This window comes from Psammomys obesus, unplaced genomic scaffold (genome assembly GCF_907164565.1).
Source record: "Psammomys obesus unplaced genomic scaffold, mPsaObe1.curated_primary_1811, whole genome shotgun sequence".
In the NCBI taxonomy this organism is placed as follows: domain Eukaryota; kingdom Metazoa; phylum Chordata; class Mammalia; order Rodentia; family Muridae; genus Psammomys; species Psammomys obesus.
Window position 1 is genome coordinate 5,623,489 of NW_026590699.1, and position 23,165 is coordinate 5,646,653.

General features: G+C 46.1%; 1 protein-coding gene across 3 annotated transcripts; it reads left to right on the forward strand.

The window, feature by feature from the left end:
• The first annotated feature begins 147 nt into the window (after positions 1-147).
• Pcid2 (PCI domain containing 2) lies at positions 148-23,121 on the forward strand. 3 transcript variants are annotated; one of them, XM_055608414.1, is made up of 14 exons: positions 148-847; positions 3,321-3,410; positions 4,483-4,556; positions 5,425-5,490; positions 7,359-7,400; positions 8,149-8,203; positions 11,397-11,500; positions 12,692-12,767; positions 13,835-13,976; positions 19,189-19,289; positions 20,674-20,747; positions 20,877-21,002; positions 22,005-22,128; positions 22,381-23,121. In XM_055608414.1, the coding sequence occupies exons 1-14, from the start codon at positions 812-814 to the stop codon at positions 22,468-22,470; spliced, it is 1,200 nt and encodes a 399-aa protein (XP_055464389.1). In that variant the 5' UTR covers positions 148-811; the 3' UTR covers positions 22,471-23,121. The 3 variants fall into 3 exon arrangements, with proteins under 3 accessions (XP_055464389.1, XP_055464392.1, XP_055464390.1); XM_055608417.1 differs by having other exon boundaries at positions 148-809; XM_055608415.1 differs by lacking the exon at positions 148-847 and adding an exon at positions 2,082-2,118.
• The last annotated feature ends 44 nt before the right edge of the window (positions 23,122-23,165 follow it).

A 23,165-nucleotide genomic window follows, 5' to 3' on the forward strand; every position in this document is an offset into this window, starting at 1 on the left:
CCGATCGGGCTCTGCCCGTGAGCGCTCGGCTCCTCCTCCTCCTCCTCGCGGCGGGGTCCGCGCGCCCGAGGTCCAACCGCCGCGGCGCGCACCGGAATGATCCGGTTCCGGCGCGCGGACTCCGCCCACGGAGGGCCCGGGACCCGCGGACGTTCTACAACGAATGCTCGCGAGAGGGCGCCGGGAGCGCCCGCACCGAGTGCCGTCCAACGTCACGTCGAGGGCTGGGGGCACCCGGGCGAAGACTCGGGCGGGTAGAAGCGCCCCGCAACCTTGCCTCTGGGGCCACCCCACACCTAGGGCTCAGGGCGGGATACTCTGCACCCATTGATCTGGGATGCACCAGGGAGTGCAGGAGGACTCAGGAACACCTCCAGGAAGGACTAGGGGTGCGCGGGGACGTGTTCCCAAGTGGACCGCGACTGTTGTTCCTTCCGTTTGCTTGAGGGTGTGAGAGCCAGGACCACCTCTGCAGTGAGGATTGGCCACCCTCATACAGGAAGGGGTGAGCGGTGCTGGGAATCGGGTCACTAGTACACAGACGTCACCCGGGACGCAAGGACATGTTCCCCAATCGGTTGGGACTCCTCCAAAGTCAGTCTTCTTTCCTCGCGCTCGCCCCCGCCGGACCTGAGGCGTCCCAGTGACAGAACCCGGAGAACTGACAGCTATCCAAAGGGAGTGCTCGCGCCAGCTCTGCTCGCTAGCGCCACCCGCTCCGGAACCTACGTGCTGGGTGTACATCGTGGGGACAAGGAACAAAGACGGACCTGCGCCGGAAGTGAGGCGCTTAACGCCCGCGGCCGCAGGTATGGCGCATATCACCATTAACCAGTATTTGCAGCAGGTGGGTTTTGCTTGGTATCCTTGCCTGGTATCCACCACCTGGCCACGGTGGTGAGTCCTGGGGCCCGGTCGGACGGGGTTAGGGGTCCTGAGCTGGCGTTGAGGACACGAGGGTCTGCTATATGCGGCAGGCAGTAGGCTTGCTCAAAAGTTGCAAATGCTCCCCGGTGGGGCAGGGGAGGATCCGAGGTAGCGGTAGTAAGACCGGAGCCACTTGTAAAAGCGGTTGTCCGTATGGCACTGTCTGCACGAAGCACACTGCCTCTCTTAGCAGCTTTGCCCAAAGCCTGCAAATGGCACAGGCAAACAATGTTGCATCTGGGTTGGGGGTTGAATTTGCGTTTTATCCACAAACCTAGCACAGAGAGCCTGTGAGGGTGTTGAAGGTATAAATCCCACGAGGCAGCACAGCTGGTGCAACGGAGAGCCAGATGGGAAAGTCTGATGAACGTTTTAACTGATTACACTGCTGCTCATGGCTGTTTATGCATCTTGGTTTACACATAGCTCTATTATGAAGGCCCCCGTTTCCTGTCCCAAACATTCCTTTAGCTAGAACTAGTACTTGCTAGTGCTAGTATCCTTCTTCAGTAGCAGGCACTATTGTCATTTCTGCTTGTGCATATATATTCAGTTTGATTCCATCACAAGGCTCGGGAGGTGACTAATCCAAGTCCTCTCAGCTCAGAAGCATCACAGTTGAAACTCAGACTCTTACAAGATGCTGTTTCTGGAAATCATGCTTGAACCTCAGTGACTGTATTGTTGGCCAAGAGACCAGTCCCTGTTTCAGCACCTTGGTGACAGCCTTGGCCAGTGGGTATCTGTTGACAAATTATTTGTCTCTCTTTTCCCATGTTTCCTGTGCTAATTTCTTAGAAGCTGTTGGGATATGTATGTATGTATTTTTGAGAGAGGGTCTCTGTACATAGCCTTAGTTGTCCTGAAACTCACTATCGTAGACCACAGGGATCTGCCTGCCTCTGCCTCCTGACTGCTAGGATTAAGGGGTGGGGAGCCATACCCAGCTCACATTATTGATTATTTTTAATACGCGGCTACACTCTATCACCATTGTTACTCTTTTGAAGCTCAAAACTTCCTAAAGCTGCCTCAACTGTTTTCTTTGGTTTCCTTGATCCTTTTCTGGGCCACATGTTTTTCAAGCTCATCCAGGCCTCTCCTTACCCAGCTCTGGAGTCAACCCTTTCTTCAAGGAGGTTTATTTCCTGTCAGTGAGGGATGGAACTTATAAAACAACCCTGGTACCAGGTATGCTTGTTGCTGTGGACTTTCAGTGGCTAGAAAGAATGTGTACAGTGTTGAGAACTGTGAGGTTTCAGAGCAGGCTGCACACCTGGGGCCTGGTGTTTAGGACCTGAGAAGAACTAGGTGCACTGGGATGTCTTAAGCAGACTGATATGCCAGCCCAGGGTACTGTGCACAGGCTCTGCTTGGAGTATAAATTCATGATCCATATGGTGTCTAACCTAAAAGGATGCAGCTTCTGTGTTAGCATTTGGTAAAGCACCTACGACAGGTGGCTGGGTGCCAGGGCTGAGGTATCCATGGAGTGGCCAAACACTTTAAAAAAAACAAAACAAAACAAAACAAAACAGTACTAGGGACTAATCCCAGGGACTTGCACATACCATGGGGCTTAATTTACCCCCCTCCAGCTTTGTGTATTAAAGCCTGTCACTGTCCTTATTTTCTCCCCCACTCCTAAATCCCTTACTTATGTTGTTATTGAGGCAGGACTCTGATAGGACTCAATTAGAGAATGTGGGCCTGTGTGCAAGGTCCTGTTGCTAGTTGTACTTGAGGCTTTGGACACAATTAGGTGATTTTGGACATACAGCATTACTGGTATTAAGGTTACTTCATCCTGCCATCTCAAGGTCACTGGCAAAAGAGATCACTGGGGAGTAGGGCTGCTCCCTGCCAGCCATCTACACTGCTCATTACATGGACCTAGGACCTAGGCCTCAGTGACCACTGCACGCCAAGCATCTGCAGCCATCAGAAGTGTGCTTCTATTTCGTGATGTGTGCTTCAGTTCTGAAAGTTCAGCTACCAATAGGCTTCCTGTACAAAGAACTCTGGGGGTCTTGGAGACCTTCAGAGAGTCATGTTTAAATATGACAAGTGACTAGAATCCTTGATACTGACTAGGACATTGCTTCTTGTGCTGGGGTTCAAGTGGGAAGAATGATGGAATGATGCATTTGTAATCTTAGTGCCTCATACAAGGCCAGTGTCCTTGAGATCTTTAGAGGGGCCTGGCTTACCTGTTTTCTTACCCTAGGAAGATCCTATTTTGAAGTGAAGTTGTTTCCTGTGTAACTTTACCTTTTGATTAGTCTGGCCTCCTTCACAGAAGGAGGAAACTGCTTTTACAGTATGTAATGCATTGCTCAGGTCCTAGGAGAAGAGATGCTTGTGTACCTGTTCAAGTTTTCAACTTGTTTCAGGTATATGAAGCCATTGACACCAGAGATGGAGCATCCTGTGCAGAGCTGGTGTCTTTCAAGCACCCTCATGTTGCAAACCCACGACTCCAGGTAGGTGATAGATATGCCCATGGTGTGTGCAGAGAATGGAGATGGGTAAGGAAATGCTGGCTCTCAGTCTGCAGACAGGCAGGGTTCCTCCTTCCTACCTTCATGTATTATTATACTGTTTATTATAGTGGTGTGGACTTGCAGGTTTCTTTTTTCCTGTTAATTCACTTTGCTCTAGGTTACTATTAGTCAGAAAAACAACTGATAGAAATACATTTATACATACATAATACATGTATATACTGAGAGAGAGAGATTGGTTTCTGTGGGAAGCTGGGTCCTGTGGTTATGAGAAGGCCCTTGTATGACCTGCCATCTCCAGCTGGAGGCCCAGGAAAGGTGGTCCCAAATCCTTGGGTAAACCCAAGGTCTGCGGAGATGCAATAGTGTCTCAGCTCAAGATGGCAAAACTGGGTGATTTAAGGCCAATCTGGGTGACATGTAAAATTCCTCCTCATAGGTGTGCTCAAATCATCCAGACATCACCACTGGAAGGAAGGGAAAGTTAGAAATTATTGTTGGCCCTTAGCCATGGACGCTTGTTCCCTCTAGGAAGCTGTGGAGACATGACCTGGTCGCTAACTTGTTGATCTTCTTTCCAAAAGGAACTGTACACCTTGTGTATTAAAGCCATAGCCGTCACCTAAGTGTTTCTTGACTGACTAGCTGTTAACACTAGAACATGTGTGAGAGCCCATGAGACGGACAGTTGGGCAGAAGACCCTGCTGAGCAAGCCTGGCTCTCTGTGTGTGCCATGGCATATGTGGGCACACACCTACACCTACACACGCACACACACACACACCAAATAAAACAAAACAAAAAGAAACACATATGTCTGAAAGTGCCTAGCATGTTTTCTAGCCTGTAGCAAACAACTGAATTGCATTTTTGGACTTCTTGTTTTCTTGAAATACAGGTATTGGTGGAGCAATGAGCCTTTTCCTTAGAAGTACCAGACTAAAGTATTTCTTTGGGCTGGGAAGTTCCAAGAATATTCATCAAAGCTCTGTACATCTCTGGCTTTCTTGCCCACTAACTTTACCCTGCCCCTTTCTCTTTATGGATTAGATGGCCTCTCCGGAAGAGAAATGCCAGCAAGTTCTGGAGCCCCCCTATGATGAAATGTTTGCAGCGCACTTAAGGTAATATGTTGGCAGTAGAACAAACACACACAGCTGCATGTCTGTGATGCACCATAAGACTCACTTAAGATTTTATCATGCATCATTGTTTGCTTGCATAATTAATAATTATAATTAATTAACTTGGAAAAGTGGACGAATGTGTCACACTTGATATTTCTACTAACTGGACTGTCTTTTTATTAGTCAGTTGTACTGCCTAACTGAGGTCTTTCTTTTCCCGTGGAAATAATGTGGTTTTTAAGATCTTTGCCGTGTAGGAAAAAAAAAAATAAAAGAATCTTGAGTTAAGCAAAACAAACAGAAGCTTCTCTTTATTTACACATTTGTCTGCTGCTTTCACTCTGGTATGTCAGACAGTTCAGGTAGAACTTTACATCCTAAAGCCGTGTGCACAGGATTGCCCCTGCCTGCAGGCAGTATTTCAGAATAAGCTGGGCCAGGCTTTTGACCTTGCAGCAAGAGGCACCCCCTGCTTTCCTAGCTGTCTGCTGTCTGCAGTGAGGTTCCAGGTTTGCTGCTGAGCCGGCTCTGGCTGCCAACAGGAAGCTAGATAATGTGTCTTTGGAGGCTCACCGACAGGGGAGGGCTATTGTTTTCTTTGGTCCCTTTACTCAGAACAGCTGAAGTAATTTCCATTCTGGGACTTGACAGAGTAGTGTCAGAACTTTGTGTGGGATTTCACCTTCTGTCTGCAGCTTTCAGTCAAATGGTTAACTGTTTTCTTCCATCTGTGGGCCTCTGGCAAGTAGGAGCTACCTTCTAGGCACATAGAGGGTGGGGTGGGGTGTGATAGCACACACTCTGGGCTGATGTGGCATCTTGGTGCCATGTGTAGATGCTCTTTAGGCTCTGTTGTCTTTTCCAGGTGTACCTATGCTGTGGGGAACCATGACTTCATAGAGGCGTACAAGTGCCAGACAGTGATAGTCCAATATCCTTTGGCTTGTGTGTTACCGTACAGTGCGTTCCTGAGGCTCATAGTCTTGAGACATTGGATCAGCTGTGCAAACCTACAATTGTAAAAGAACTACACTATCTTGGATCTCTAACTTTAGCCTGGTTCTTAAGACTCATCCAGGTATTTCTATAATAAGGAAGTATACTGACCAACAATTTGGATTTTATTTATTTATACAGGATTGCATGGGACTATTTCCACGTGTATGTGTTTACCGTGAGGGCATTCCCTCCCATATCCCAGTACCCCATCCTTCCCCTCCTGCTCTTCACCTCAGTGCCGTAGACAGTATGCACATGGAGAGTGGGTTTTCTTTAATTTTGTTGAGAAGAACAAAGCTTGTGTTTGTGTGTGGTGCCTGCACATGAACATACAGGTGTCTGAGCTCATGTGCGCATGCAGAGGTCAGAAGCCAAAAGAGGACTTCTTGAATCTGACTCGAAGTCTTCAGATAGGATCTCTCAGTCCACAGGGAGCTGGCTGTTTTGATTAGGCCGGCTGGGCAGCAGGCTGTTAGGAATGGCTTGTCTCAGTGTCCCGGTGCTGGGGTTACGGGCGCGCACAGCGTCCACAGCTTTTCTCGTAGGTACTTGGGAGGGAACCTGGGCTCCTGCCTGCAGCAGGCACGCTCTTACCACGGAGTCATCCCTAGCTCCAAGAGTAATGCTTTCTTTTATATGTTATACCTCTGGCTGGCCTGGAAACTCACTTCGTAAATCAGGCTGGCCTTTGAACTCACAGACATCCACCCGCTTCTGCTTCCCAAGTTGGGAGACTAAAAGTGTGGACTACCATGCCCAGCCAAAAAAAAATGTTTTGACAATACCATATATGTATGTAGGTGCCATAGTGAAACCCATTACTTTGCATACTAACCAAAGACTTAATTAGGAAAAGAATGTTTTGTAAGTTGTGCTTGCAGGAACTGGTTAAATCTTAGAGGCCCATAGTCCAGCCTAAATGGAGAAGAGTAACGAGCATGCTAAGTCTTTGTAGAGTTCTAGATTTTAGTTTGTTTTTGAAAACTACTGTGCTTAAATACACTTAGAAGACAATGCTTCTAGCCAAGTCTCCCTAGACCTTAAGAATTCTAGTGTTGGTAAAATAAAACTTACACTACAGATTCTTGAGCACTTATATGTAGCTCATGACTGATGGACTCAAAGAAACCAAGTACAAATGTGAAAACAGCGTGTTGGGGAGATGGTAACATACTTGCCCATAAGTATGGGGACTTGAGTTGGATCCCCAGCACTGTCCCCCCAAGTTAAACCCCCTCCCAACAAAAACTAAACAGGAGTGGTATGTGAGCTTGTAATCTCAAAACCGGGAAAGTGGAGACAGGCAGGTCCCTGGGGCTCATTGGCTAGTGTAATTGCTGAGCTTCAGATCAGAGTGAGAGACCCTATTTCAAAAGAAGAAAGTGTACATCTCGAAGAATGACACCCACAGTTGACCTCTAGCCACAACACGTACATGCACACAGACCTGTGTACACATACACACATACAGACATGTACATATACACACAATCTTTTTTTGGGGGGAGGGGCCAGGATTTCTATATGGAGGCTGGCCTGGCGTTTTTCTCACCCAAGTGCTAGGATTGAAGGACTACCACCATTACTGGTTTACACACACAATCTTATAATAAAGTCTTGTTTCAGAGAATGCCTTGAGTCTAGGCTGCCGACACATGGATATTGTAGTGTGTCTTCTACATTCAAGATTTTACTGCCATCATGACACACAGTCATCTGAAGAGCACACTTGGCCTACTCTGCTTTTACTGAGTGTATGCTACTTACATTTTGTATGTCACACCTTCCTTAATGCAGCACATCATTCCTTCGGGCATTCCAGGCTCACAAAGAAGAAAACTGGTAAGCATGGACATGAATAGCTGGAAACTGGGAAGCACTGTCAGTGTGGGCTGGGCAGGAACAGCTGGAGACTAGGAAGTGCTGTGGGTGTGGGCTGGGCGGGAACAGCTGGAGACTAGTAGGCCCTGTAGTAAGCCCTGTTGGTGTGGGCTAGGCGGGAACAGCTGGAGACTAGGAAGTGGTGTCGGTGTGGGCTGGGGTTAGACTGAGTGGCTAAGTCTGTAGTCCTTGGTACTTCAGTGTTTCTGTTACAGAACTTGCTCTGTAGACCAGGCCCAAAGATCTACCATCCTCTGCCAAGTGCTGGGATTAAAGGTGTGTGTCACCACCAATGAGTTGCACTTTTTCTTTTCCAAGTGAAGAGTTAGCTTACATGTGAATGAAAGCCTGGTATTGGCTGCTAGATGTTCACAGACCTGTTTGATAACTGTGTGTATTATACATTTTGGCTCCTGCTTGGAGCCTCAGTGTTTTTAAGTGGAGCTGTGTGCTGGTGGTGGGAAGGACAGAGTTCTGGGGCTCCCAGCTAGACCAAGGTCCAGTTCCTGGAGCAGGGTTGGGACAGTGGACAGAATAAGAATTGAGTATTTGGCCAGAAAGTCTGGGAAGTGTCTGTGTGTTTGTATCCAATGCAGAACAAAGAGCAGCCATCTGAGTTGGGAGGGTGTGGACCTGGGTAGTACCTTGGTTGTCAGTGGTAGGATGTTGGACTGTTAGCTCTTCAAACATACTTGCTTTTTGCCCTTAGGGCTCTGCCTGTCATGTATGCAGTAGCACTTGACCTTCGAATATTTGCCAATAATGTAAGTTCAATTTCCTATCACTGTTGTCTTGAAGCTAAATATGTTAATTTCCATGTCTTGCTTCCTAAAAGCAGGAAGTGGGCTACATCTGGTGCAAGGAGGGAAAGGCCAGGAAACAGCTTGGCTGGTTGTCTGTGCAGACAGATTTTCTGTGTGTAGAGGGAAATGATGAGCCATTGTGGTACCGAGTAGAATGACACTGGAGCAGTTTTGCATCCTCTTGTACTTTGAAGAGGTGACCTGTGCTAAGGACTCATAGGTAGTAGCTGACGGGTTCAGATCCTGGATGTTACAGAGTCAGCCTCCGTTGAGGAGCAGTTTGGATCAGCTCTGGAGCCATAGAAACATTTTTTGGGGTCTTAGACCCCTTTTATAGTTTTGAAAACTGTTGGTGATTTCTGGTTCTAGATGAGCTGCTCTTTATTCTTCTCACAAAGACAGTTGTACACCTGGGAACTTTAAAGTTCATGTAACTCTTAGCCAAGGAGAGATGGACTGGGCTTCCTGTCTGCTTTGATGAGGAGCCTGCCAAGGAAAACATCTCTAAAGCAAAGATGAAACCTGTAGAAGCAGAGTGGTGACAGCCTCCGGAGGCAGGACTTTATAGACAGTCTGCTGCAGTGCTCCACACACAAGTCCGAGCAGCAAACAGTGGGGGCCTCAGCCCAACCCACTTGCCAGCACAGAGGTGGTGTCTCTGCTTTCCCACTAACACAGGGGTCCAACAGAGACCTGCTGAAACAGGGCACATAGAGAAGGCCTAGAGCTTTTAGAACACAGTATGCCAGAAGTCCCCAGTCGTGAAGAGACTTTACCAGACTCCACAACCATTGTTGGGATGAACAGGTGAGGATTTTTAAAGCAGCCATCATAACAGTGCTCCAGTGGGCAATTAGGAGCAAACAAATGAGAACAGTGGAGTTCTCAGCAAAGAGCTAGAAGGTGCAAAGAATAACCAAGTGGAGATCTCAGACTGCAAACATAGTAACTGAGGAACAGTAGGGGCTGGAGAGGTGGCTCAGTGGTTAAGGGCACAGAGGGCTAGGTTTGATTTCCAGTACCTACATATGTCTAAATCCAGTCCTAGGACATATAACACCTCTGGCCTCTATGGGCACCAGATACACACACGGTGCAGACATACTTGCAAGCAAAACACTCACCACGTAAAACAATAACAATAGAAATCTTTTGGTGGTTAAAGGAGAGAGGCTTTACCTTGTGTCTCAGGCTCTTAGTTTTACAGAGGTCATCTGGGGCCGGCTGTTGCTGCGTTTACTCCGTAGTAAGGTGCTGCTTTTTTGAGCATTTGGGAATGGGTAAAGGGAGGCGTATTCTAACAGCCTTTCAGATCATTATACACTGCTGTTTTCTTGACATAACCAAAGCTCCCAGAAGCATGTGTATTGTGTTTGCACTTACATGCTCAAGGAGGAAGGGGCAGCCTCAGATGTCATTCCTCGGGCTACATCCATATTTTGTTTTATGGGATTTTTTTGTTTTATTTTTATTTTGTCTTAGGGTCATAGCAGCCTGGACTTGCCTACTAGGCTATGCTGGTTGTCTGGGATTATAAGCATATACCACCGTGTTCTGTTGTTGTTGTTGTTGTTGTTTGTTTGTTTGTTTTTTGTTGTTGTTGTTTAAACCCTTGTTCTGGGGATCTAATTCAGGGCCTTGTGCTTACAAGGCAACCACTTCTCCGACTAAGCTGTCTACCAGGCCCTGAAGGATCTCTTAAAGGGCCATACATTGTGGTCTCTTCAGCGCATCAATGAACATTTTTACTGTTGCGCAGACCCTCTGGTTCATCCTGCATTTGGCACTGATCTTTCACCCTGCGTGATTCTGTGTTTTTGTTGTAGTTCTCTTTCAGTGTGTTCTGACTGTGGTAACAGTATACCATGGGCTGGTGGGGTATAAACAGCATTTTCATGTCTCACTGGTAAGAAGACTGACAGTCCAGCACCAAAGCACAGGCAGTTTATGTGTCTCAGAGGACTGCTGTCTGTTTCTCTTTTGCTGGTGGTGTCATTGCTCAGTCCTCATGGTGGGTAGACTAGGAAGCTCCCTGTCCCACTCTCCATTTGAAGACTTATTTGTGTTTTTAAATTACATGTGTGTCTGTGAGTATAGTTTCCTGTGGAGGGTGTTAGATCCCCTGGCGCTAGAGTTACTGGAAGTTGTGAGTTAATAGGGGTGCTAGGAATCCAGCTTGGGTCCTGTGTAAGAGCAGTATGCACTCCTAACCACTGAGGTGTCTCTTTAGCCCAGCGCTTCTCAGCCTGAGGATCGAGACCCCTTTGGGAGCTCCATATCAGATATTTACATTATCATTTATCTGTAGCAAAATTACAGTTGTGAAGTAGCAATGAAATAATTTTATGATTGGGGATCACCAACGTGAGAGGCTGTATTAAAGGTTGAGAACCACTGCTTTAGTCCTTCTGGTACCTCATCCATAAAGGCATTGGCCCCATTCAATAGGGCCCCCTCAAGACCTAATCACCTTCCTAAAGCCCTTAGTTCTTAAAAGCTTTCAGCTTTTGCACCATCTTTAAAAATGGGAGGAGACAGGCTGATTCTCTCCTAAACTCAGGGTAAGAGTGACACTTCATCTGCCCTGGCAGGTTTTGTTCAGGGCTGGACTGGAATGCATATCAGGGAAGGTCAGAGACTAAGGCGAGAGGAGGCTGCTCAGTCCTTTGGGACACACCGTCAACAGGGGCATCACAGTCCATCAGCAAAGGCAGTCAGGGCAGGAGTGGAAGCAGTGACCACACAGGAGTGCCGCTTACTGCTGTGCTCCGTCTGCTTTCTCCCAGAACCCGGACCACCTGCCAAGCCTGGTACTGCCTACAGTGAGCTGGTCGCCCCCAGCATCAATCACTAATTAAGAAAGTACCTCCCAGACTGAACAGCAGTCTTTAGAGGGCCTTTTTCTTAACTAAGATTCCCTCCTCCCACCTATTCCTAGATTTGTGTCAGGCTGACAGAGACCAAGCAGTCCAGCTGGAGCTGGTGTCAGCTTGACTTGAGGACAGATACAGTATGTATGAGAGGGGCTATAGAGATTGCCCAGTGGTTAGGAGCACTGGCCATTCCTTAGATGACATGTACACTGTTGGAGACCATGCACTCTTAGTTTCGCCTCTGTTTGCTTTAAAGAATAAACCACTTTTTATGTTGTCAGGCAGATCAGCAGTTGGTGAAGAAAGGCAAGAGCAAAGTTGGAGACATGCTGGAAAAAGCCGCTGAGCTGCTAATGAGCTGCTTCCGCGTCTGTGCTAGTGACACGTAAGTGAGGGTCTGAGGGCTATAAAGGAAGTAAGGAAAGGCCTCACATCCTCACCACATAGGCACTGTTTCTGGAGTGCGCACTGCTCTGTCCCCCTGAAGAGCTCCCTGTAGTCTGTTCTTGCTGCTGCCCTTCTGACCAGGACCTTACAGTGACTTCCTGAAAGTTCATCTGCTTTCGCTTTTTCGGGTGGATGTAGCCTGGCTTTCTTTCCCTGCGAGTGCTTTGAACAAAGTCTTGTGTAATTCAGTGGTTCCGACAGCCAAGCCCCTCACCCTTGCCCCTTCTGGGTACACTGGGCTTTTCACTGACTTGAGCGCTGCTCCTCTATCTAATGAGGTTTTTAGTCTCCTGAAGAGGGTTCATTGAGCTTCAGGATTGTGTGTGGTTGGTTTTTATTAGATTCTTTTTCTTTTTTTAATTAATTAATTAATTAATTTCATGTACACCCGCATGCCAGAAGAAGGCATAAGATCCCAGTATTGATTGTTGTGAGCCACCATAGGTTGCTGGGAATTGAACTCAGGACCTCTGGAGGGACAGATGGTGCTTTTACTCACTGAGCCATCTCTCCAGCCCCTTTTGTTGTTTTCAAGACAACAAAGGGTAGCTTTGGCTATCCTAGAACCTAGGCTGGCCTCAAACTCAGAAATCCTCCTGCCTCTGCCTCCCAGGTGCTTGCATGGCTTATAAGATTTTTTTTTATATTTAATTTTTTATATCCTTTTGATCATTTCCCCTCCCCTCTCTTTAATTTTGTGTAATTTGTCTTACCTGGTTTGCAAGGTAGCTGTTGTCAGCCTTGACTGTGCCTTGGAACTTGCTGTGGTAGTCATACTGTGTAGACCTTGTAGTTGAGGTCAGTGAAGGGGTCATTGATGGCAGCAATATCCACAACAATGGCAGACTTGAAGAAAGAATTGTCTCTGGTGACCAGGTGCCTCATATGGCCAAGTCTATTCACTCTGACCTTCGCTGTCATCTCAGGAAAGAGGGTGGCGCTGCAGAAGGTGCGGCTTCAGGAACAGGGAGGAGCAGAGAGCTGCCCTTTTCACATTTACCTGTTGGTGCATATTTTCCATCGTGCTCTTTTATTTGGTGACTGGCTTGAGCGGTGGGCCTTTATCTCACAGTGTGATTTGTCCTGGTAGTTTATTTGTAATTGACCACGTTTATCTGCTCTTCTGTAGCCGTGCCGGCATAGAGGACTCCAAGAAGTGGGGGATGCTGTTCCTGGTGAACCAGCTGTTTAAAATCTACTTTAAGGTTTGCTTTTGCATGAACTTTTGTGAAGTCTTATTTCCAGATAAATTGTTTAGTTTGCCTTCTGCCGTGTAGTAGGAAGTGATCCTAACCACATCCACATTAATAATAAGAGCTGGTAGTCACTCGGTGCCTCTCAAGAGCAAAGTTCTGTTTTAAATACAAGACTAGAGCTCAGTGAAGAAAATCTGCCCAGGGTTCTTAGAACCAGGGCGCACCCTGTGCCACAGAAGATAATAACTCAAGGTTCACGAAGATCTGACTTAGGCTAGCTCTCAGCAATGTGGCTACTCCAGGTACAAGACCCTGAGCACTGAGTGACCAGCCCTGTGGGGACTGAGCCCCGAGTACTTAGTAACTGGTCCTTGTGATATAGCTGGCCTCTGGGTATATATGGCTTCTTTTTGGAACCTTTCATCCTGGCTTTGTTTGACTTTTTTGTTTTGTTGGGTTTTTTTTAAATGATTTATTTACTTTTATGTGTATTGGTGTTTTTTTTTTTTTTTTTTTTTTTTGCACGTGTATCTGTGTGGAGGTGTCAGATCTCCTGGAACTGGAGTTACAAACAGTTGTGAGTTGTCATGTGGGTGCTGGGAATTGAACCTGGGTCTTAAGAGCTGCCAGTGCTCTTTACTGCTGAACCACCTCTCCAGCCCCTCATCCTGTGTTTTAATATCAACTTTATGGAGCTAGGGGTATAGGTGGACATGTAAGTGGGCAAAGGAATCAAGCTGTGCTTCATAAAGATAAGCTGGCTAAAGGTAGCCGGTCTAAGAACCTGTTTTTCACTTCATGGGACATTTGGTTTGTCTTTGCCAGTGTGGTCTAAATGCAGGCTTTTCCTTGGGCACTGGCTCTGACGCATGTTCAGAGCTGCATGCCCTGAAGAACTCCAAGCTTCTAGAATGTATGTTGTCTACACAAGGTAGTTTTTTGTTTGTTTGTTTAACAGAAATTTTGGTGATTTTGAAATTCATGTTTAAAAAAGAGCAGCTCATGTCTGTCCTTCCATCTGCCTGATCTGTTGATATTGCTTATGTATGTTTTACATGGCTTCCTCTTTATTATAGATCAACAAACTCCATTTGTGTAAACCTCTGATCAGAGCCATTGACAGCTCAAATTTAAAAGACGACTATAGCACTGCACAGAGGGTCACGTACAAATACTATGTTGGGCGGAAGGCCATGTTCGACAGTGACTTCAAGCAAGGTATGTTGGTAATTCTGTTTCAGAGTTTTAGGTAAGACGTGCCTTCTGTCCAAGTGGAGTGGCATGGATAGTCTCAGAGAGTATAATGACTGCATTAGATTAAGGTGGAATGTCTGTGTAAGTCAAGTCCAACTTGAGAGTGAGTGTATGAGTGTGTGTGTGTGTACAGACGCAGGCACATGTGAATATATACCATGTGTGTTATGCAGGTGCCCACAGAAGTCAGAAGAAGGTGTTGGATACCCTGGAGCTGGAGTTACAGGTGGTTGTGAGCTGCCTATGTGGGTGCTGGGAATTGAACTTGGGTCCTTTGGAAAAGCAGGAAGCACTTTTGACCACTGAGTCACCTCTCTAGTTGCCTTTGCTTTTTTTTTGAGACAGGGTCTTACTCTGTAGGCCAAGCTGTCCTGGAATCCGATGTGTAACCTTGATTGGCCTGAAATTCGTGGTGATTGTCCTGCCTCAGGCTCCTGAGTGTGCTGTGGTTACAGGCATGAGGCAAGATACCTAGATTTATTTTATTTTTGAAACTTACTGGTGTGTGAGTGTGTGTGTACGTAGTATGATTGTTGGTATGTGTGTGCCATGGCTTGCTTGCATATGGAGGGCAAAGGACAGGTGTGTGGAGTTTTTCTTCCACCTTTATGTTCATGCCAGGGATTGCACTTAGCTCATCAGGCTTCACCCAGCAAACACCGAGCTAAGTCGTCTTGCTGGCCCCTGTTTTTATTTTGTTATTTTTCCAAGGGCTTAATTTTCGACAGTAAAGCTAATTATACCAGTGAGCAATAATGTTTGGAGGTTCTTACTCTAATTCGGGTTCATAAAACATGTGTCAGAGCCACCTGGTTGGCTGCATCTTTTCCTTGAGGTGACTAGGCTTCATTGGCCTTTGGGTAGGACACAATGGTTATCTTCTCTCCATAGAGCTCCAGGACAGAACTTGTCCCAGCTGTAGCCCCATTAGCCCAAGTCCCAATAGAATGACCTAGTAGGCAGTGAAGAATGTTTCTAGGCCTTGCTCCATAGTTTGTGTTTGTGACTTTTAGAAAGATATGTTTGGTGACATCATTTGTAGCATTATGCCTGTTCGTTATCATTAGCTTCCACAAGATCATGAAGCCAGGCTTTTTCTTTTTATCTAGCATGAGGACTTTAATATTTATTTTTAAATATTATTTATTTGTTTGGTTGGTTTGGTTTTTTGAGACAGGGTTCCTTTGTATGTCTTGGACTTACTTTGTAGATCATGCTGGCTTCAAACTCACAGTGATCTGCCTGACTCTGCCTCCCAGCTTAAATTAAAAAGTAAGTAAAATCACTTTATGAACTCACAAATAGAAACAACACAGAGATTAAGGTAGCTACTTAATAAATTAAGGTAGCTACTCAAACACTTGCCCAATCCCAAATTCTATACATTTAGTGAGTTTCTGGACAGCTAGAGTGACCATTCTGAAACCATGGAATTTTGCTTAGGGTTGTACACTGACTGTCAGTTACATTTTTTTACCCCTCCCACCACAAAAAAAAGAGAAAACCATGACAGTTGAAACTAGAAAATGGTTAACTTTCTATATTAGTCCCTTGCCTTCATTTTGTCCTTTCAGTTAACTGAATAATATTCTGTTTTGTATATGAACCACATTTTTATTCTCTATTCCTCTATTGATGGACATCTGGATTGATTGCATTTCCTTGATATAGTAAGTAGAGCAGCAATAAACTTGGATGTGCAAATATCTCTGTGATAGGGTATAGAGTGTTCTGGGTGTGTGCCCAGGAGTGGAATGTCTGGGTTATATGGTAGTTCTAGTTTTAAGGAACCTCTAGACCAGTTTACATAGTGGCTTTATTAATCTGTACTCCACCAACAGTGAATAAGGGCTCTTCTTTCCCCATATCGTCTCTCAGATTTATTGACAATTTTCTTTTTAAAAAAATACTTTTTAAGAGCTGAGTTTGGTGACGCATGCCTTGGGGAGGCAGAGGCAGGCAGATCACTGTGAGTCCAAGGCCAGCCTGATCTACAAAACAAGTCCAGGACAGCCAAGGCCACACAGAGAAACCCTGTCTCAAAAAACAAAAACAAACAAAAAACAAACCCCAAAACAACAAAAAAGGATTTGTTTCATTTTTGAGTTACTAACATGTACATATGTGTAAGGGGTGGGGGTCGTTTGCATGCCTTGTCCATAGAAGCCCAAAGCTTCATATCCCCTGGGGCTGCAGTTACAGGTGTTAGGAGCTGCCAGCTGTGGGTGCTGAAACCCAGGAACTGAACTTAGGTTCTCTGGAAGAATAGTTGGGGCTCTTAACCTCTTAGCCATCCTTCCAAACCTATAGATGACATATTTTGATGGTGGTAGTTAGTTGCATTGTCAAAGGCCCTAGTTCTAAGATGACCGCATACTCCCTCTCCAGAAAGTAGCAGGAGGTTAGCTCCCAGGGGTGGTTGCTCAGCTTCCTCCTTTGCTGTCAGGTCTGTCATTCTTGGCACAGCAGAAGACTTCAGCTTCTGATATAGCCTGCCTTTGCTTGAGTTTTCGCTTAGGGCTTGTCATTGTTTTTCACTGATGTTTTTAGTAGATGGGCAAGTTTTTATCCTTGATTATTGCCTTTTTTTTTTTCCCTCTTAAACAGAAAGCCTAATTTAGGAGCATTAGTGAAGACAGCCCACTGATGTGGTGCTCCTAAGAGAGCTCAGTGACATTTTGGGAACCCTAATATAGCCAGAGTGATATGTTAATACTACCATGCACTAGTCATCGTTTCTCACCCAGCTCTTCCATCTTCCTTTAAATCCTGAATAGTCTTGAACCTTGCCTCTGAGATTGCTGAACTGAAAAAGGCTAGCCTTGTCCCTGAGTACTCTGTCTTAAGTTCTGCTAGGAATCTATCATCCATCTTTCTTTTCTTTCTTAAGAAGATTAAAGATGGGCTGGAGAGATGGCTCAGAGATTGAGAGCACTGCTTGCTCTTCCAGAGGTCCTGAGTTCAATTCCCAGCAACCATGTGGTGGCTCACAACTGCCTATAATGAGATCTGGTGCCCTCTTCTGGTGTTCAGGTGTACATGCAGGCAGAACATTGCATACGTAATAAAATAAATAAATCTTTAAAATAAATAAATCTTTATTTTTAATAAAATAAATAAATCTTTAAAAAAAAAAGATTAAAGATTAGAGGCATGCCTTTAATCCCAGCACTAGGGAGGCACAGACAGGTGGATCTCTATGAGTTGGAGGCCAGCCTGGTCTACAAATCCAGTTTCTGGACAGCTAGGGCTGTTACATAAAGAAACAAAACAAAGAAAATCTTTGAGAATACAGTGTGTTTTGATCATATTCATTCTTCTCCTCTACCCCCAGATGCATCCCCCTCCCCTGCCTATCCTTTGTCTTGAAAACAGTGTTTCTTTCAGAACCTCCTTATCATTCATCTTCCTGTGTTCAGTTCCTGGATCCTGAGATTACAGGTGTACCTTCATCCCTGGCTTTCAGGTCCAGTCACCCCTCCCTTCCCTTCCTTCTATTTTCTTCTTCTTTTTCTTCCTCCTCCTCCTCCTCTTTTTTTTTTTTTAGATTTATTTAAAAAATATTCGTTCATTCATTTATTTATTTATTATTTTTATGTTGCATGTACACCTGCATACCAGAAGAGGGCATCAGATCTCAGTATAGATGATTGTGAGCCACCATGTGGTTGCTAGGAATTGAACTTAGGACCTCTGGGAGAGCAGCCAGTGCTCTGAACCTCTGAGCCATTTCTCTAGCCCCTTAAGATGTATTTTTATTGTATGTGTTTCAGTGTTTTCCCTGTATGTTATAAGTGCACCGTGTGCAAGCAGTACCATCAAGGCCAGAAGAGGAAGTCTGATTGTCTGGAACAGAAGTTACAAATGGTTGTGAACCCCTTTCTGGGTGTTAGAACCAAACCTGAGTCCTCTGAAAGAGCCCTTTAGAAAACAGAACACACAAAAACATAACAAGTCCAATTTGTGCTGCCCTTGCATGTATTCTTGGATATGAACTTCTACTGCAGTTTAACCTAGCCGGGCCACACTTGAGAAAACCGGCCCCTCTGTGATGACAGCAGGAAGTCTCCCCACGTAGTAGCTGTCAGATGTGTTTCCTGTGTGCCCAAGGGTTTTGGGACATGATTGTTCTAGGTGGGCGAAGTCCCACCTGCTGGCTGGAGTGGAGTGTGGCTGTGGGCTCAGTCTTTGTTGATGGCCGTGTCTTCGTGAGACAGTGTGGGGCCGAAGACGCAGTCCTGCCCAGTGCCAGTCACCTGCAGGTGTGAGGCTCGAGGTTCCCTTTGGCATAGCCCTATGGGAGCAGAGGTGACTCTCAGTGCAGATTTCCTCAGCCCCAGACTCCAGCCCAGGGTCTGGGTGAGGTGAGGTGAGCCTGTGCTTCTGAACATACTTGTTTTGTACTCGATGGCCTAGCAGTCCAGGAGAGACTTCCATAACAGGTGGAATTCCTAAGTCTTCCCAAGTCTTGAACCTTCGCCTGTGCAGGGAAATCAGGCCACCAGCTCTGCTCTGCACCTGAGGAAAGGCTTGTTCCTGCTCCAGTCTTAACAGGTCTCGTTAGCAGGTTACACCGTCTGAGATCTCCTGGGTGTTAGGAGACAGTCTCCCTGAGGGTAGGGCCTCTTGGCAAACTGAATGTTTCCTGAATTCTTAAGTCTTTAAGGTTCAGATCTTTGAATGAAGTGGAAGCCCCTTTAAAAGGGTGGGCAGGACAGTCTTAGAGTACAAGTTAGTAAGTAAGGTCTTGTTTAAAGGACATGGTCATTTTAGGTGGGAAGTGCTTTGCATATCGTGCATGTGTTTTCCTCACTTCTGAATCCTGATTGGTGTGTTTTTGGAGAGATTGCTTGTGTTTTCCAGCTGTAAACACTAGTCCTAATGACTTCTGACAACTGTAGCAAATTAGAATCTCAATCTCAACATAAGTTAATTTACAGTGTCCTGTTAAGTATGCTGCCCTGCCCACTGTGGCAGGCCATGGACACCCAGGCAAATTCTTTGGGCTGTGGATTTTACTTAAGTCATTGGTGTCAGAAGTGAGACTGGGCTGCTGTTACTGATGTGGGCAGGAAAGCTGCATTGCATTTTGCACAAAGATTGTAGTAGAACAGGCAGGAGGTGTGTGTGCTGGGCTGTGTGCCCATGTCTGACGTGTGTGCCCTTCTCCCTGCAGCTGAGGAGTACCTGTCATTTGCCTTTGAGCACTGCCATCGTTCCAGCCAGAAGAACAAAAGGATGATTCTGATCTACCTGCTGCCAGTGAAGATGCTGCTGGTGAGTGACCAGCAGAGTCTTTGTAGCTCGCACAGTATGCTCATGCTCTGTGGTGTGTTGCATGTGAGTGCGCCCAGAGCAGAGCTCCCATGTGCCTGCACGGCATGCCCATACAGCCCCAAGTCCTTCCAGGGGAGTTTTGCTGTGTTTGCTTCTCTTGAAATTAACCCTGAACCTCAATATTCATATAACAAGTGAGACAAGTGTTTATTATATATATTTCTCCTTAAAAGCTAAATTAATTGCAGTGAATTAATAGGAAAGATGCCGTTCCAGTTTGCCTGTGGGAATCCAAATACCTTTGAGACAGTCTTACGAAGCTCGGGTAGGACTCAAACTTAATGTAACCAAGACTGTCCTTGAACTCTGATCCTCCTAACTCCAGCTCCCTGCAGGTGTATATTACCCCAAAATTCATTTTTGATACTTAAACAGGGAAGCCACATGGGTAGTTACACTAGTCAGCTGGCATAGCATCAAAGTGAAGTGCTTCTTGTTTTACATCTAAGACTAATGCATAGCGACGGGAGGAGAATGGTGCTGCATGTGGCTGAAACATGGGTAGTTGAGAATTGCTTAGAAATATGGGGAGCAGGGAAGCTGCCTTTCCCTGCCCCAGTCCTGCTGGACAGTGAGTTGAGCATTTTCAGCTAACTCCCCTGAGAGACATTTCTCATTCCCCATTCCTGTGCTTATCCTGGCATCTCTTCAGTTACCACCCGCCCCTTGTTACACAAGTGACAAGCCATATGAGGTCAGGATCAAGGTCATATCCATTGAGTCAACAAAACTGGTATCCAGGCTTATTTCTTGATGAGAGTTGCTGTGCCCTGGCGTAGTGTTACATTTTATTTTTGTGTTTATCTGTATGGGTGCATGCTGCAGCACTCATGCAGGTCAGGGCTTAATGCTGTCAGACTGTCCGGCATTAATGCTCTTCTTTCACTCTAGGGATTGAACTCAGGTCATCAGGCTTGGTGGCAAGTGCCTCGACCTGCCAAGCCTTCTAACTGGCACAGCATGGGGTGCTATATCCTTGCTCTACTTCGTATATTTGGTTTGTTGTGCTTTTGTTTGGTTTAAAGTTAATTTCTTGATAAGAACCCTACTGATCATAGCTCTGTTAAAACTGAAAATGTTGGGACTGGAGAGATGGTTCAGTGGTTGAGAATGTTTGGTGCTCTTACAGAGGACCAGAGTTTGGTTCCCAGCATCGATGTCAGGTGGCTCATAACTGTGTGGAACTCCAGCTCTGAGGGATCAAACGCCTTCCTCTGGCCTCTGGGCACCTACACACGGATGATGTATAATACAGATACTCTCATGTACACACTTTTTAAAAGTGAAAATTTCTCTTACGGAAAGCTGACACTTTCTGTCTTAGGGTCACATGCCAACCATTGAGCTCCTGAGGAAATACCACCTCATGCAGTTTTCAGAAGTGACCAAAGCCGTCAGGTAGGCCCATCCTTTCCACTGCTTTAAGAACAGGAAGCTAAAAGAAATTACATGCCTGTCCTGAAAGCCATGGTGACCTCTCTTTCCGGAATTCTGCTGTATGACCATGTGGTGTTCCTCCTTTCCCAGTGAGGGCAACTTGCTATTGCTCAATGAGGCACTGGCAAAGCACGAGACTTTCTTCATCCGCTGTGGCATCTTCCTCATCCTGGAGAAGCTAAAGATCATCACGTACCGGAACCTCTTCAAGAAAGTGTGAGTGTGCCTGGGAAGAGTGCTGTTCTGCAGGCATGTGGACCGAGTTTGAGCCCCAGAATCCATGAATCCATGAATGCTGGAAGCTTGCAGAACAGCTAGCCTGGCATGTGTAAAAACAGCTGAGACAAGGAGACCCTGTCTCAGCAAGGTGGCAGGCAAGGCCTGACAGCTGAGGTTGCTTTCTGAACTCTACATGCACACCTGCATTCTCACAGACGTCTGTGCGCCCATCATACACACAGACACATGCACACACAGACCTACACAGAGCAAAACACAAAGCAGGGTGTCTGACAAAGGGAGCCCTGGGGCAGATGATGCAGCCCATTTTGACCTATGTGGTCAGCATCCTGCCCCTCTTGGGACACAGGCTGACCCTGAAGACTGTGCAGTTGACTTGCTGTGGCTTGGTTGGCAGTAAACTCAGCATTAGCTTCGGGTGCAGACACCTTCTGTCCATGCAAGCTGTGGAACTGATGTCTTCTTTCCTTTTCTGTCATGGGAGCCAGCTTATCCCCTAAAACCCCTGTGTGTGTCAGGGAGTAAATGTGATGGTTCCTTCTGAGTGTGATGCTGCACGCTGCCTCTTCTGGGGCTGTGTCCCTGCCGCTCTCACACGCAGACTTGTAGACAGCTGGAGCAGTCTATAAGGAATAGTTCAGAGGGGCTGAAAGCCCAGGAGACCTCAGAGCTACTGACTCACGACAGAGTATGCATTGAAGGCTTAGTGACGCACTCAGTGAATGTCTAAAAATTTCTACTCATAAAGTGGGGTTTACAATAGAAAGCTTCTATATTGTTGTGCTTATAGCTGTTGGTGGGGTGTGCTTTAGGGTGTATCTAATCAATGGAAACCTAACACGTGTGTACGTGTATGTACGTGTGTGTGAATGTGAAGGTCTGGTTCACTAAGTAATGTCGTCTCTTACTCTCAGGGCTTCTCCTTTTGGTCCTTGAAGTACTGAGTCTTAATGTTTATTATGGTGATTTCTTTCGTAGGTATTTGTTACTGAAAACACATCAGCTGTCTCTAGATGCCTTTCTGGTCGCCTTGAAATTCATGCACGTGGAAGATGTGGACATTGACGAAGTCCAGTGCATTCTGGCCAACTTGATATACATGGTGTGTGTCTTTGCCTGCTCAGTGGGGCTTTAAAGTGGTGCTAATGTCACCAGCAGACCTTTTCTATTCTTAAAGCATTTTCTGATAGAACTAATTTTTATGCCAGAAAATACTACTTAAAGGGCCTCATTCTCTGCCACATGTGTTTGCCAAGCCCCGGGGAAGAGTGTTTTCTGTCATCATCATATCACCTGGCATATTTGATGTGACTGAGACTGAGAAGTGTAAGCTGGTCCTTTTTCTCTGTTTCAGGGTCACATTAAAGGCTACATCTCCCATCAGCATCAGAAACTGGTCGTCAGCAAGCAAAACCCTTTCCCCCCACTGTCCACGGTGTGCTAATGTGCAGGCCCTGTAGGTAGAGGTCAGTGCTGCTGCAGCTTCCTCTGCGGCCCAAGGCTTCTGGTGCTTCCCAGGGCCACCGAGGCTGTCGCCAGCACCTACCTGACTAGCCGTGCTCTCCACTGACTCATTTCAGCTTGGCAAACCTGGAATTCTTTGGGGACAAACACCTGTGCTGCTGGCCTGTGGTGCTGTGAACTACTGGGACGGGAACAGCTATGCTTCAGTTTTATGTGTTGTTGACAGAGGCTGTTTTTGTAATGTTTTATAGCCTTTCCTTTCTTTCTTTTAAGAAAAGGTTATCCAAATTTATACAAATGATGCATTTTTTTTATTGTATGTTACATGATATGTCTGTTTTCATACTCAAACTCTAAGCATTTTCTGAGCTCAAAATGCTTGGTTAACTTGAGGCTTCTTTTTAAAGTAGGATATAGGGGCTGGAGAGACGGTTCAGCAGTTAAGAACAATTACTGCTCTGTCACAGGACCTGGGTTTGATCCCAGCACCTACATGGCAGCTCAGAACTGTCTGCAACTCCAGTTCTAAGGGATTCAATGCCCTCTTCAGCTTCTGTGGGCTCCTGCACACATGTCCAGAAGCTCACTCAGACACACATGCACATATAAATAAATCTTGTTTTGTTTTGTGTGTGTGTGTGTGTGTGTGTGTGTGTGTGTGTGTGTGTGTGTTTA